Below are 15,216 nucleotides of genomic sequence, written 5' to 3'. Positions count from 1 at the left end.
TATAGTCTGAATGATCTATAGCATAGGGAATAAGATTAGGTACACTATTCTGGGGCCAGAATGGATGTGGCTCACTTTGTATTTGATACAAGCAATACGATCCTGAATCGAGTGTAAAGACATGTGAGTGGGGGTATCCTATGCAATGAGATTGTATAAGACCAAACCATGAAATAAGTAACTTTTACTTTATAACACCGTTTACTTTTTAAAACCGACTATTTCAAATATGATGGTCTAGGTGACTTAATCTTAATCCTGAGCTAACAACGAACTTCTGTTTATTCGAGACTATCCTTAGATCTGCATAGGTGAGAGCAGCTCAACAGCACTGGCTCAAAATGCATCTGTAAGATCAGATAGATAGTTGGGGACATAAGGGTGCAAGATGAAATTCACTCCTACCCGCTTCTAGGGATAGTAGGGAGGTTGTTCCCTTAAGTACTGACTCCAGGTCTTGAACAAGGGGCTCACCCTCTCACTAGCCTGAGAGGGATTCGGTTTATTGGTTGAACCATAAATCAATTGTTCATTAAAGGATCAGTTAAGACTTAAGGAACAAGATGTAATTTTAGGAGTAAGATGGTTAACCCAGCTATAATAACGAAAAACTTGTGAAGGATTTACTTACTGATAATGATTATATCAAGTGGACATAAATACATCTGCAATGAGGAGAGTGCAACTATGGAATATAGTAGACAGTCCCGTCAGTTAACAAATATTGGTTAGCTAAGTTAAAAGAGTTTAACCGGTTAATCTCGAATCGTTGGAGTTCATGATCTGTAAGTCCAATAAATCCCCTTACTAGCTCGTGACAGACTTTACCTTAAAATAGTGTGATAGAGTAAATCAAATAATTCGAAGTTAGAGAGTAAGACATTTAGTACTTATATTGATATACTTAACTATTAGGATTTGGAGCCAAAACTCCAAGTCCAATTTTGGCTCAACCCATTTATTTCCTTAATCCATAAGTCTAGTTTTAATGGGCTAAATTTGGAGGTGGCTTATCAATTGGTTGTTAATGGAAGTTTTCTTATCAAAGAAGAAATTAAAGGCGGTGAAAATTCTCAAAGAAAAAAAAAAGAAAAAAGAAAAGAGGCTTTTTCATGCAGTGGATTCCTCTTTTAAGATAATGAGCCTTTTTGGTAATAGAGAGGCTTCCTCCTTGTTGATACATTTTTGAGGTGGTGAATGATTAAAAGAAAAAAGGCCAGTGGACACTATATAAAGATGAAAAATTGAAAGACAAACCTTGTAGTTGGCCGAGAGCCTCCTCGCCATTGAAGAAGATACATCAGACGGAATTTTGAAGTCCCTTGATTCCAGTGTGTTATTTTAGTGTGACAAGGGTTTCTCTTATTATTTATTTCAAGTTGCCGAATTGTGGTACTTGAATACAAATAGTTCTTGTTAGACTATTTGGGGAGAGAGATTTGTTGGCGAGTTCAAGGGTGTCCTTTTCAATCTCTATCCTAATAGAACCTGCAGTTGTAGAAGACAGAACGTAGTCCCAAGTATAGGGCAAACCAGTATAATTTTCGGTGCCGTTCACAATACTTCCTTTGCTTTATAATTTACAATTTTATGTTTGATTGCTTATTTGCTTCTAACCTAGGAAAGTAGAAGCTTGAGACATAATTTAGTTTGTTATCTCGCTTAAATTCCCAACACTAACTTAATAATCGAATTGATTGGGTCATTAAAATAACAATTGATTAAATTGTTTAATTTGTTAGTGATTTATAATTAAATTTGCCTTCAACCACCAGTTTAAGCTTTTGGGTGAATTGGTGGTTTAATATAATTAATTATTTAAATTAAAATAATTTTGATCAAAGTCAAATAGTTGACTTTGACCATCAGCTGGTGAAAAATCCACATTTAGTGGAGTTTCCCCAAAGTTAGAGTTATTGGGACTGAGATGCTAGCTTGATTTGTTTTTCATGGTAAATTTAGCCACCAAATCCACTTACTAAGTGTCAAATTATAAAGCAAAATAGGTTTGCATGTGAAATGGCTATAGATAATTGAATTAAGGCTAATGATTCACTGTGGACTTTGCTGAAAATTCCTCTTGGCTCAAAACCCTCTTTCCACCCAAAGTTTTCTCAAATTGATCATAACTTAGATCCCACCATCTAGTTCTAAGTCCTGAGATTAGCAGCAAAGATTCTTGTGGTGGTCTTTGTTGAGCTCGTGATCAAATCCATCAACAATCCAAAGAGAATTTGAGCTACAGAGGTGAGAGTTATTAAATTCTGTTGTAGAACTTTTTTTATCTAGCATGTTAATGTTCAAAATTGAAGCATTTAGGATGATATTTGATTCAATTCCTTCCGCCACATGTTAGAACACTCTTCCACTGAATAAAATACCTATAATAATATACACGTTATCATCTCATTCTTTGGATTCCTTTTAAATTTTTAATCAGAACGCCCAAAAATTTCTCCTGTGCCTAATGTTTCACATCCAATCAATAATTTCGAGTTTGAAAAGAATGAATAAGGAGATATTTAAATATTTTTAACATGATGACACAATAAATGACAAGGAAAATTAATACAAGAAAAGAATTAATATGATTTTAAAAAATAACAGAAAACCCACCATATATCCTGGAAAAGTTCCTCATGGCCATCCCATGTCTGGAAGAGAACGCCCATTTGTTTCGCCAGGGAATACCTAACTCGATATTCAGGATCCCGCAGCATTACAAATAACCTTTCGATCATTGTCTAGATGATCCCATCATAACATCAATTGTTAGGAAATACAGTTCATTGTACAAGAATGGAAGTGTTAAAAAATAAATAAATAAAATAAGAAGAAAAAAAGAGGAAGATTTGAAACACATGAAAGTAAAATTCTATAAAATTGAAGTTCAGAGAAAAAGAAGACAATAACACATCAAAGAATAGACAATAAATAAAATTTACAAACAAGAAATTGCTTGGGAAAACCTAGTCAAGCCCATGTTGTGGGCTGACGGAATAATATGGTTGGAACGGAAGAATTAGAAAGCAAGGAAAGGGTAGGATAAAGTTGAAAAGCTAGGTTTCTTTAGGTGCATTTGCAAATTTGGCGTCAGACCTTTCCTCGAATTCTATTCTATTGTTTTGTAGTATAATGAGAAAGAACTCCATAAAATGTTCGGGCATTCCATAAAATGTTCGGGCATCTAGTAGCTTGCCAGGAGTATAAGAAACAAGGATATGTATTCTCATGCATCAAAATGATTACCTGACCAATTTCTGGACTGATTAAAATAAAGTTACAAATGCAATCAATAAGCTTAACACGCCCCGACCAGTCAAGAAGGTCAGTTTCAGCAATCCTGTTCACTACTTTTCCAATCTGAAGCAAGTTCTGCAATTATAAATTAGCAATTTTTAAAAGAGAAACATAGCTTCTCATTATTGAAAAAAGAATATTGCTCAAATTACAACAAAATAGAAACAAGCATAACAATAGCAGAAATACAAAAGAGGGAACAAAAATGTGAAAATACAAAGGTAATCGAAGGAAATAAAAGCACCCCAATTCAACATATGTCATCATCTTGCACTGAAAACAAGATTGTCTTGAAAAAATTCAAGCCACGGAAGAGATTTGTCTTGATAGATCCTTTGGTTTCTTTCAAACCAAATTTCAGCAAGTAAGGATTTGACTCCATTGACCAAAGCAAATTTGATTGAGGCTTGAATGGCAGGCCCACTAGGATTTGAACAACATTATGCTTGAACGAATTGCCAAACAGCCACTGAAGATGAAATATAGGGAACTTTATCCAACAAGCCATAGAGAAATATCCCAAAAAAATAAAATTAAGCTCCTCGATTGCAGCTTGACAAAGTGGGCAGTTGATGGAGACAAATAATGTAGAGGTAGTTTCATTTGAAGGATTGAGGCACAATTTAATGTTCCAAAATTTGTTGCCGACACAAGAATATTACTTTTTTTTGGACTATTGGTCTTTCACAAACATTAAGGAGTGTTTGGAGTAAGGGGAGGAACAATGAAATCCAAAAAGTTGCGTAAGGTATAACATGAAATTTTAGTTATGGAATCCACATAACTCCTTGGGTTAAACAAAGACTAAAGTTCACAACTTCACACTCCCCAACTCCTTACTCCTGCAAGAGCTAGGATTGACAAAGATTCAAGATTCGTGCTTCTGCCGTAGGTTCGTCCCCCTGTAACCACCGCGTAGTGGGCAGCTTCACACCCTATTGGCGCCCTAGATCTGAAACCAAAGAGAGGCGCAAGGTGAGAAGCACCCTTCTTTCTTATCAATAGTAATTATTGAAAGTAGTTGATATATTTGAGTGCACCTCCTGATCCTGCCTGCTTTTTGCTCTTTAGGCTTCTTTACTACACCCATTGTATATCTCTCTTGTACTTTGAGTTTCAATTATTAATAAAGAAGTTTGTCTTCATTTCAAAAAAAAAAGTAATTATTGAAAGTAGAGACAAAGAACAAACACAAGTTTTACATGGAAACCACATTGTGCAAATTTCTCTTATTATTTTTTTATATTAACAAATGATACAAGGGGAGAAATAAATAGACTATAGTGAGGAATAGAAAAGGAAAGAATATTAGGTCAAATCTTCCTTGGGCCATGCCCACTAAATCTAACAGTAATCAACGTAGCAAAATATTGAGATAAGGATCAAATTGAATAACTTCAAGAGGCATCTAACATCCATCCACGAGAAGCAGCACTATGCTCCACTTTCTTCTCCTATAAAGCATGAAGAAGTTGCTCAAAATACAGAATTCCAATCTCTTTCAGCAACCTTCTGAACAAAATTTCCCACAACACAATAACTCTGTCCCGATGATCAAAGACAGACCCAAAAAAGATGATAGGGCCCTCCTATACGTGTTTGACTGATCTATTTGCTTGCCCAGACAAAACGATAATCGGCTTCTTGAGGTTGCCAGCTTAAAGTAAACGTTGTTAACATCAGAGTCTATTATATAAGCGCTGTTGTAGGCCCTTTGGTTTGGGAGGCACCACAGAACTTTTGGAGACATATCTACCAACCTCTTTTGTGGAAGAATGATCGTGGAAGAATGATCGGATCACAACAACTTAATGGGGCCAAACTTATAATCTTCTTTCGTAGTTACCCCTTTTTTCATTTTTAATTAACATGTACATATACATATATATATATAGCTCCAATTTTCTTAGATCTCTAGCCCACGTTGGTAGAATCCATAAAATTTGATGGAAGAGCAACCAAAAAACGAAAACAAGATTTGGGCATAATTCTGCTTTATCATCAAGTCATTCAATTCTTGACAGAAGTTGTCCATAGGTTTGTACAGAACCATTTTAAAAATTGGAGAAAGTTTAGAGTAGAAAATACTAGATAAATTTTAGTATGTTTATTTTACCATGGGATTTCAAATTGAACAAGCTCCAACAATTACCTTCTCAAATTGTGCATCCTTAGTAAATCGACCACCAATCTTACTAACCCCATGAAAGGATGAAAGGTTCCTAAGTAAACCACCAACAGCATCTAGTGTGCTAGACAAATCCAGCTTAAGATTTACCTTTGTACTAATCATGTTATCCATTACCATCATCTGCATAGAAACAAAAAGGAAAATACTGTCATCAATAACACTTGCAATATTTTCAACTTCTTAGCAGATTTGAACAGTATCATCTATTGGCTGATTAGTTTTACCATGTTCAGAACTTTTTCCGAAGATGACCACAAGATGTTTTGACTAAGATGATACATGATCTGTTCGCATACCTAAGAAATAACAAATATACAAGTAAAAAATCCGATAATGGAAAAGCATGATAAACTTATCAGTGAATTTTTTGTACACCTTTGAATCACATTCATTCTCAAGGAGTACAAACAGAACCTCCCATGTAGATTCAAGCAAAACTGAGGAAAAACTTGAAATAAGAGATATCATCCTCAACTTCCAAACTGTTGCTGAAAGCATTCCAGGCGTCATGCTTCTTTTAGTATCCATGTCATTGGAGTCATTATTCACATCCAATTCCATATCTAAAATTCTACTCACTTCAGCATCAGCCAAGGGGGAATTCGCCAAAGGAGAAACAGGTGCATCAAAATCTCTCGAGTTTGCCTCAGAATGGAGATTCTTATTGGATATAGAATATTCTTGATAGAGTTGAGAAAGTGCTTTCAAAAGATTTTCCATTGAAAGATTGAATGCACCAGACAAATCAACATCCGGAGCTTTATGGCATGTTTCCATGTTGAAGATAAAACTGGAAGCAAAACTTCTAAAGGATGTGACAACAGAGCTCGTTGTGTCAAGGAATGAATCAGAGCCAAAGAAATTGAGATGTTTAATATCCCTGCAGTACCCTTGGATTACATTAACAGCATGATTCATCATTTCTAAAATGTAACGGCCCAATCTGGAAGTGAACAAAGATGCTTTCTCCCATTGCCTGATGATGCAAGAAAAACACACGTAGGAGGAGTACAAATACGTGAGAACCTAGAAAAGAAAACGCTGCCCAGGAAAGTAAAAGGAGATTTTTTTCAACATTTCAGTGGCGCCTTAAAGATCCCAACTCCCCAAATTAAAATTAGTTGGATACTAGGAAGCTTTCTTTGATTCCACTAACTAAATGATACTGATCTTCTTTTAAAAAAGATGACTTTTTATTGATATAATGAACAGAGCAAGATACAAGTAATACAAATAATGACGAAACAAAATTTAAACCGAGAAAATAATAGCATGCCAACTCAAACAACATATGCACGTTGGGTAATAGATGCATAAATTTCGTATCATATAGAAGTTTATTTCCTATAAAAAATATAGGTACTGAATATATAACAACCTAAGGGTGGGTTAGAGAAAACCACATCCCAACCAACTAAACCAACGAAGCCTTTAGGTTGTAATTACAAAAGCATTTCTTATGATTGCTACAAAGAGAATTTATGCAAGATATAAATAAATATGGAATAGACTAAGTTTTGTCTCAAATTCAAGTGAGATTCAAACTAGTAATAGGTCATAAAAATAGCAAATAATAAAGAGCACGGAAAAAGAAGAAAAAAGAACGACACAAAAAACATACTGGTTCGTCCCAAACTCAAGACTACGTTCAGTCTTCTATGACTACAGATTCTACTATGATATGATAGAGATTGAAAAAGACACCCTCGAACATGCTAACTACTCTCTCTTCCACCATCAAGAAATATTTGAAATCAAGTACCACAACTCGGTAACTTGAAATAAACCAATTCCTCAATCCTCATTCCACACTGTACTGGAATAAAATTCCATCTAGTGTATTTTTCTTCTCTTCAACGATGAGGAGGCTCAACACACTGTTTTTCTTCTTCCAACGAAGGCACACAGAGCCTTGTGCCTTTCACAGCACACATCTCTGGTGCACACCTTTCTTCTTCCATAAACACACATTTATAGGTATGTTTAGCCAAATGGACCAAAGCCCATTGACCTCCAGCCACTTAATTTTCTTCTTTGTTAAGTAACCCCTCCATTATTGCCCTATAGAAGATATTTACTCACTTCCTTTAGCAATAAGACATTAATTGTGTTTTCTCCACCGCCTAATTTTTCTTATTTTGATAACCCACCTTTGATATTAACCAATCAAAACAATCTCCAAATTTAACCAATCTAATAGAAATTCTTTTGGGTTAAGAAGGAAATGGAAATTGGGCCAAAAGGTGGGTTTGAGTTTTGACTCCAACTCCTAACAGTTGTACACTACTCAAATTAGTCGGCCATCAAAGCGAGCATACCTCAACTAGCATATAAATGTGTTAGAGATCGAGAGTTTTCTGGTTCGAAATTTTGAATCCGCCGAGAGAAAGATAGAGAGAGCCCTAGCCAGTAACATTTTATGCCTAACAAAAAAATTGATTTGATTCTTGGGGAGTGTCCAACAAAAAATGAGCAGGAATATCATAAATGTTAGCCAGTGTATGTAGGTTTGCACGTGTAATCTCATATCAAAGAAAAAAAAAACTTCATAATTGGGAGGTCTTTGTCATAACTTATCTTGATAGCTGCATGAAAATGTAATTTGTATGTCAATTTGTAACTTTTCAAGTCTTAATGGAAATTTTGTCTCTTTTCTTTTCAAACTAAAAAAAATTCCCTTTCACAGAAAGTGGAAAAGAAAGATATAAATGTAGAGGATGATGAAAACCTTATCAAAGTTGAACCATCAATGAAGTTTGCCAGTAAAGCACATAAAATAAAGATACTCGACGGAAGCAACTTTTCCCTCTCCATATCAATTAATGCTCCAAGAACAGTAGTCTCCATTTCTTCCAACAATGGATCTCTGATCTGACGAGGCAGATGAATAGCTTTATGGCCTCGGGTTGGGCATATCTGAACCAACAATTATAGACGAAGTGAGAAACTACATAGAGGTATTATTTTAGAAAAAGGACAAACAATAAAACCCCACCTTAACACTAGAACCAAGATGTATTTTGGCCACAATTTCCACAGAACACTCAAAAATTTCTTGCGACCAATCTAGATAAGTTTCTTTCTGCAAATATAATCAATTTTCTATTACCAAAAAAATCCTCTAATTTATCTTTAATTCACAGGGGGAAGATACTATTATCAAACCACATCTTTCTTCAAACATTCATCTAAAACCCCTGTAACATCCCTTGAAGGAGCACAACCCGCACAAAGAGCATAAACAGCAGCAGGCAACAAGAATATCAACTGCTCGTTGAAGCTAGCAACCTCCTACATAAAGCAGAAGCAGTTGTCAGCGAAACATTGTTCAAAATATCCTTAGCAAGAGTATCCAATCTCGTATATCTAATAATAAAATTTCAAGGAATCAGGTATAGTGAGTTTTGGTGTGTTCACCTGTGGCCAAAAATATACTAGAGATAGAGAGAGTTATAATAATAATGATTAAAAGAAAATTAAATTTTAAAATTAAAAATTAAAAATTGAAATTGAAATATTTGTTTAAAAAAAAATCAACCTTCAATAAGTAAGATGTTTATTACAAATATCTAACTAAATGCCCACTTAACTTCAAGAAGTATCTCATCGAAAAGAAACATGAACAAGCAGGGATAATGAATATAACATATAGATCAGGATTGATTTCAACCATTACTGTAAAACCAATCCATAATTCTTCTAAAAAGAATAGGCTTTCGATCCTTAATATTGGAGCTTAGTAGCATTTTTGGTCCTTGAATTTTTAAAGTTGATCTCGATATTTTAAACCTCGAGGTCTGATTTCAGTAGCCTTTTGGTCCATGCTGTCAGTTTTCTATTAATTACTAACAAAAAGCAGACATGGCACCAAAATTCTTCTTCTTCTTTTTTTCCGTAAAAAAGAAACAGAATTTTTCTTTGATGAAATGAAAAGAGTCTAATGCTCGAGCCTCAAATTACAATGAAAATAAGAACTAGATGCATCTTAGAGAACATTCTTTTATTCCTCTTTTCCTCTCCTCTTTCTCCCTCTTCTTCCTTCCCCTTCTTCTCCCTCTCCATCAATAGTTGTCAACAATGTCGCTGCCATCATCTGCTGCATTTGTTTTTTTTTCATTTCTTTTCTTTTTTCCCCTTTCCTTTTTTCCTCTTCTTTTCTTTCCCTTATGCCTTTCTCCCTTCCCACTTCTAACTTGAAAGGGAAAAAGAAAAAATGAAAAATAGCGGCAGTGACTGTAGCAACTAATAACTTGTTGATACACAAGTTATTATAGCTAAAACCTCCTGTTAACTTATTCTTTCACTGCAGTAGACCACCACTTAATAAAAAGAAGAAAAAAGAAAAAGTAGACCGCCACTTACCAGGGTAGCTTGTAAGTAAGGTCATGACATGACAACTGGGCTTTTGCTAGTGAGAGATCAAGCACTATAAACCTCCATCTGTTTGACCACACAACCGAGGCTGAGCATGGCTCAAGCCTGAGAAGGTTGGGGCTATTTGGACGTACACTAGTAGAATAAGAGTGAAGAGTTATTTAACAAATTATGCTAGACAGTGTAATTCTTTTTTTTTATAATCTGTGAGTGTCATGCCAGCTTATGCGCACCTCGACTAATCTCACGAGACAACCCGCCTAACCCTATAACATTTGGATGTCAAAGAAACTCAAAGAAATTTGTTCCTAGATAGGAAACTCGTAGGAAACTTATTCTTAGATAGGTGGCCACCATGAATTGAACTCATGATCTCTTAGTTAGTTATTGCAACTATGTCTCCATTTTTACCACTAGGTCAACCCATAATGGTTTGCTAGACATAGTGTAATGACTCGAAAGCAAAAAGGAACGGACTATATTCCATCAAATCAATCATAGACATGACATTTGTGATACTTAATGTCACAATTGCAAATTTTTTAATACAGAATGGGTGCGCGGCACTTGCCCTACTCCAGTGAGCAAGTCGGTTGTGTAAAATTCGAAAGCCGCGAACAGTAATTGGTCAAAAATCTAAACATTTTCAGAAAAATAACATGAAAACAAAAACAACTCTCAAGGACTTAAATATAACCAAGGTGATTGAGGATGGTTTGAGCATGCGACCATTCAGAATTATACCCTGGACAAGCATGCTCAAGACACTTAACATTCTCCTTGAGAAAGGTAGGTAAGTAGTGATAGTGATATATAATTAAATTTTCCTTCAACCACTTGCTTAAACTTTTGGGTGAATTGGTGATTTAAGATGGTATCGTAGTAGGTGGCCTAGTATTGTTTCCTCCCCAATTAAAATTGATTTCCACTTGTTGGACCTTTCAATTAGTGAAATATAATTAAATTTGCCTTCAACCACTAGCTTAAGTTTTTGGATGAATTGGTAATTTAAGAAGTAGGATCTTGTGTTTACTTTAGTAGTGTTCATGCCCAAGCAAGCAAGTGTATGAAAATAAGGTGGGAGACAATACCCAACCTAGTCAATTCAATTTCTCTTCACGTGTGGTCTGTTTCAAATTTTCACAATAGGAAACTATTCTATTGAGTCAATTTTTTTTTAAGTATTTGGTGAGTTTTTGTCCTGCATTAAATTGAATTTGCTTGGCTGTCTCAAATCTGTACAACATTTTATCCCTGTATTCATTCTTGGTTTTACTCACCAAGTATTACTTGCTCTCTAACAAGTACACACGTGACCCCTTGGAGAGGTAAAAAAATGTTCTGCATGTTTAAGTTTTACCATCATTATTTCCACATTTCTAGCATAAAAAAGGCCATAGGATGCAAGTACTTAAGGACCAAGATGTAAATTATCATAATATATGATATGTTATTATGTATAGTTGTCTTTTATTGTAATTGTGCATCCTTTACTCTAGGGTCATCTAGATATCTAGATATATGTTAGATATTATATTAAATATGCTTGCACCCATCAAGTTTAAGCTTTTGGGTCAATTAGTAATTTAAAATGGTATCGAGCAAGTGATCCAGGATAGTCTTGTATTCAAGTTCTTGCAATGTTATTTCCTCCCCATTTAAAATTGATTTCCACTTGTTGGGCCTTTTTTATATATCGAGTCCTCAAGTGAGAGAAAGTGTTAGATAACATATTGAATTCACCTTCACCCATGAAGCTGAAGCTTTTGGGTCAATCGGAGATTTAAGAATATGTCTCCCTAATCCTTTTTTTTTTCTGAAAAGTTTAAAAAAAAAAAAGAACTTTTTTATTGATATAATGGAAGAGTTTAATATTCAACCTACAATAAAACAAAGAGGATAAAGACTTAAAAGAGTACAAAAATAGGGTGATCCAAAACAAGAACAGAAATACTAATCAAAGAAAATAAATGCACTATAATCTAAAATACAGTAAACATTTGATGTAGTATGATCAGGGTTTATTGTAGTATTTGATGTAGTGTGATTAGGGTGAATTGGAGTATTTTGACAAAATCTATGATTGATCCGGATTTTTCTACAAAGGCAACAACTTTTATTGAGAAAACATGTAATGGTCCACCTAATAGAAATGCTACCAATCAACAAGTCTAATGATTGTCTTTTTAGCTGTTTAGCTGCTACATATTTAAAAAATATTGAAAAAGTTCAATATTCAAAACTCAGAAATCAGAAATCAGAAAGTCAGATGAACAAACCTTCAAGTTAAGAAGACCTAAAACTGCTCTCAGAAGATTTTTCCTAAGATGGAAAATGTCTCGAAGGTCACCCTAGATGGCATTAATACATAAAATAATAATAATAAGGGAAATTATGTCAAATGGTAAAACTTCTCAAAAAATTAACAAAGTATATCAAAAATTCAAAAAAAAAATCCATGATAGACATTGTAAGTTCATTCCTCAATTGAATCTAATTGAATCTCGTATATAAAAACACACAGAACAACATGGTACATCTTTCAAACGGTTAAATATATTAAGAAAAAAATAGAAATAAAAGAACCTCCAGGAGAGGAAAATTTATACTACATGAACGGAAAAAGCATCCGCCCATTGTGCAGCTTAGGTATGTCTGTCTGCTCTAGATATCTTGACTAATCAACAGAGAAGGGAAGAACAGCCTCTTTTACTTTGACTAAACTTTGTAGAATTGTTAACTTAAGTACTTGCTTAGGATTTTTCTACCTATTATTTTCCCATAGGAAGGTTATATCGGAGAAGATGAGATTGTTAAGTCTAAGAATATTGTGCTAATAGAACCACTACCATTTTGATTGACATCTTAACTATATATATTGTTAACGATACTGTAAAGGGGTAGGTTCAATTCCTGGTCCAAGACCCATTTTAGACACGAGAGTGATTACTTTTTTTACAGAAATAGAAACCGTTTAATTGATTAAAACAAAAAGAAGAACAGAAAAAGGTCTTATTAGTAGATATAGTGATATAATTAAATTTCACTGTAACCCATCAGCCAAAGTTTTTGGGTTCAATAGTTTAATATTGATATTTACTTGTTTGACCTTCTATAGATTTTCAAATCCACAAAAGTATGAACACTCTGTTGTTGGCTTTCTTTCCAACAAAATCCAAAAACAAAAATCCTTATTGTCCACTTGGTAGCACCAAACTTTTTCAATATATTCTCCCCCTTAAGAAACCGAAATATGTTGCAAACTAAAAGATAGAGCAATTACATTTACTGGACAAATGACAAATTGACAGTCTGGGGATTACAAAGTAAATAGTGATCAAGATGACATATGCAGAAACAAAACTCCAGCTAAAGCAACTTGATTAAAACCATTTTCTTAAGAGATTAAAATACATTGAAAACCCAAAGATAGAGCAATTACAGCTACTGGACAAACGGAGAATTGACAGTCTGAGCATTGAAAGGTAAATAGTGATCAAGTGGCATATGCCAGATTGCAGAGCTGAAATTCCAGCAAAAGCAACTTACTTGAGACCCTTTTCTCGAGAAGTAACAGGATATTAAGTACAAAGCAGATCTGCAAGGCAACCATAATCACATAATTAGATGGCACTCTACCCAGAATCCTGTCAAATATGACTAGAGTCTAAAGTCTCGACTTCTCTTGATGGCATCATTTTTCGTAACCAACTAATCAGAATAACATTATGAACATGCAAAGTTTGATTGGAATGATGAAAACCAATCTCGTAGGCACCAGATTCTGTGTCCTCATTTCAACCAAACATATCTCACATCTTTGATTAACTTCCATAAAAATTATTAGATAACATGGGATTCCATCTCAGAACTAACTTCCATAAAACTTATTAGATAACATGGGATTCCATCTCAGAACTAATTGACGACGAGAGGAGTAATCTATATATCAGAGAAACATTGCGAGATCCATTGATTTTTCAAATGTAGGATCCCCAACGTGTCCTTTCAATAAGGTCTCTCTTTGGGTTCATCATTCTTGGACTGAAAAACCGTTAGGACTTCTCTCTTTGGGTTTTTTCTGGTCATGTTTTTCCTGTTTTTCTGGACCCTTGTAATAGGCTGGACATTTATTATTATTGTTCCTCCATCGGTTTTTTGCCTTTATGTTTTCTTGGAAAATGATGCTTGGCGCTAAGGGGGTGTCGACTTAGTTCAGATATCCAAGTGCGCCTCCTGATCCCCCTAGGATTACCTCGATTACAACTTCTTTATTGCTCTTTTTATATAACTCTCTTGTACTTTGTGTTATTATTAATAAAGAAGCTTGTCTCCATTTCAAAAAAATACCATTTTAGATAGCATGGGATTCCATCTGAAAACTAGTTCCCAATAAAGGAACAACCCATCTATCTTATAAAAATTATGAGGTTCATTAATTAATTTTTCTAAAGTGACATCCTCAACAAATAAAAATGAACATTTAAACTTCAAATTAAAATTATTTCATTCCAGATAGTTTACAAGATAATATCATGTATTTGCGTTAATGTTTTAGGTCAAGTCCAGCTTTGGGTTATTTGTAGTTGTATTTGCTTTATCTTCTTATCTAGTTTATTTTGTATCAGTGTACTTCGAGCATTAACCTCTTTTTATTTATTCAATGAAAAGTTAAAAAAAAAAAAAACTGCAACTTCGCTTCATGGTAATGTAAGGACAGTTCTTTTGAAATCTTTCAGCTGTGTTAGTTTCTTATAACAAGAAACAAAGTTTTTTTATTTATAGTCATAATTTTTCTTAAATATATGTTGATTTGAAAAAGGGTTGAAATACTAGTGGATTCAAACGGTCTCCAACAGGACTAAAAAAGGTAAAAAATGAGAACAACTCACATTGACGGCATTCGTTTGAAAAATAAATGTTCCCAAACATCTTGAGGAATCACACACATCTTCATCGAATCCTGAAAAAAGAAGCTGCTACATAAGGGACACTGAGCAAACTAGAATGTTCTAGAATGTAAACAATCCATTCGAAAGACTCAACCTAACTACTCAACAGAAAAAACAAGAAAGTAAATTCTTCAGCAACTCACTCGTTCAATTATTTTTCCTAGAAGCAACAAAGCAGCTTCGGCCTGCAATGATTCTCAAATACCGTGAACTTCAATATGCATTAACATTAACATGTATGCATATAAACATATTTTATGATCAAACTAACACTTAGCTAAGCTTTCATTAAGAAAATAAAAGTACATAAAAGGGTGTACAAAAGAAGTCCTAAAATCTTAATAAAAACTAAGAAATGGACTCCAATCCAAAAGGTAAACGCCCACCAGCCCAGTAGTG

General features: G+C 34.3%; 1 protein-coding gene across 3 annotated transcripts in view; it reads right to left on the bottom strand.

Annotated features, from left to right (window-relative positions):
* Positions 1 to 15,216, bottom strand: part of LOC103493908 (serine/threonine-protein kinase ATM) — a 61,562-nt gene that overhangs the window by 34,170 nt on the left and 12,176 nt on the right. For all 3 annotated transcript variants that reach the window (XR_007818869.1, XM_051081117.1, XM_008454864.3), the window contains exons 14-25: positions 14,961 to 15,002; positions 14,758 to 14,828; positions 13,415 to 13,463; positions 12,145 to 12,216; positions 8,657 to 8,782; positions 8,487 to 8,573; positions 8,220 to 8,407; positions 5,867 to 6,467; positions 5,716 to 5,787; positions 5,453 to 5,611; positions 3,250 to 3,375; positions 2,617 to 2,744 (exon numbers count right to left, since the gene is read on the bottom strand). Coding sequence is in view for 2 of the 3 variants with exons in the window: in XM_051081117.1 (XP_050937074.1) it covers positions 2,617 to 2,744; positions 3,250 to 3,375; positions 5,453 to 5,611; positions 5,716 to 5,787; positions 5,867 to 6,467; positions 8,220 to 8,407; positions 8,487 to 8,573; positions 8,657 to 8,782; positions 12,145 to 12,216; positions 13,415 to 13,463; positions 14,758 to 14,828; positions 14,961 to 15,002 (1,721 nt within the window). In the remaining variant the exon portion in view is untranslated. The remainder of the gene's footprint in view (positions 1 to 2,616; positions 2,745 to 3,249; positions 3,376 to 5,452; positions 5,612 to 5,715; positions 5,788 to 5,866; positions 6,468 to 8,219; positions 8,408 to 8,486; positions 8,574 to 8,656; positions 8,783 to 12,144; positions 12,217 to 13,414; positions 13,464 to 14,757; positions 14,829 to 14,960; positions 15,003 to 15,216) is intronic.

This window comes from Cucumis melo, chromosome 2, assembly GCF_025177605.1.
Source record: "Cucumis melo cultivar AY chromosome 2, USDA_Cmelo_AY_1.0, whole genome shotgun sequence".
In the NCBI taxonomy this organism is placed as follows: domain Eukaryota; kingdom Viridiplantae; phylum Streptophyta; class Magnoliopsida; order Cucurbitales; family Cucurbitaceae; genus Cucumis; species Cucumis melo.
The sequence above is the reverse complement of the archived record's forward strand: the minus strand, read 5'-3'. Positions and strand labels throughout refer to the sequence as shown.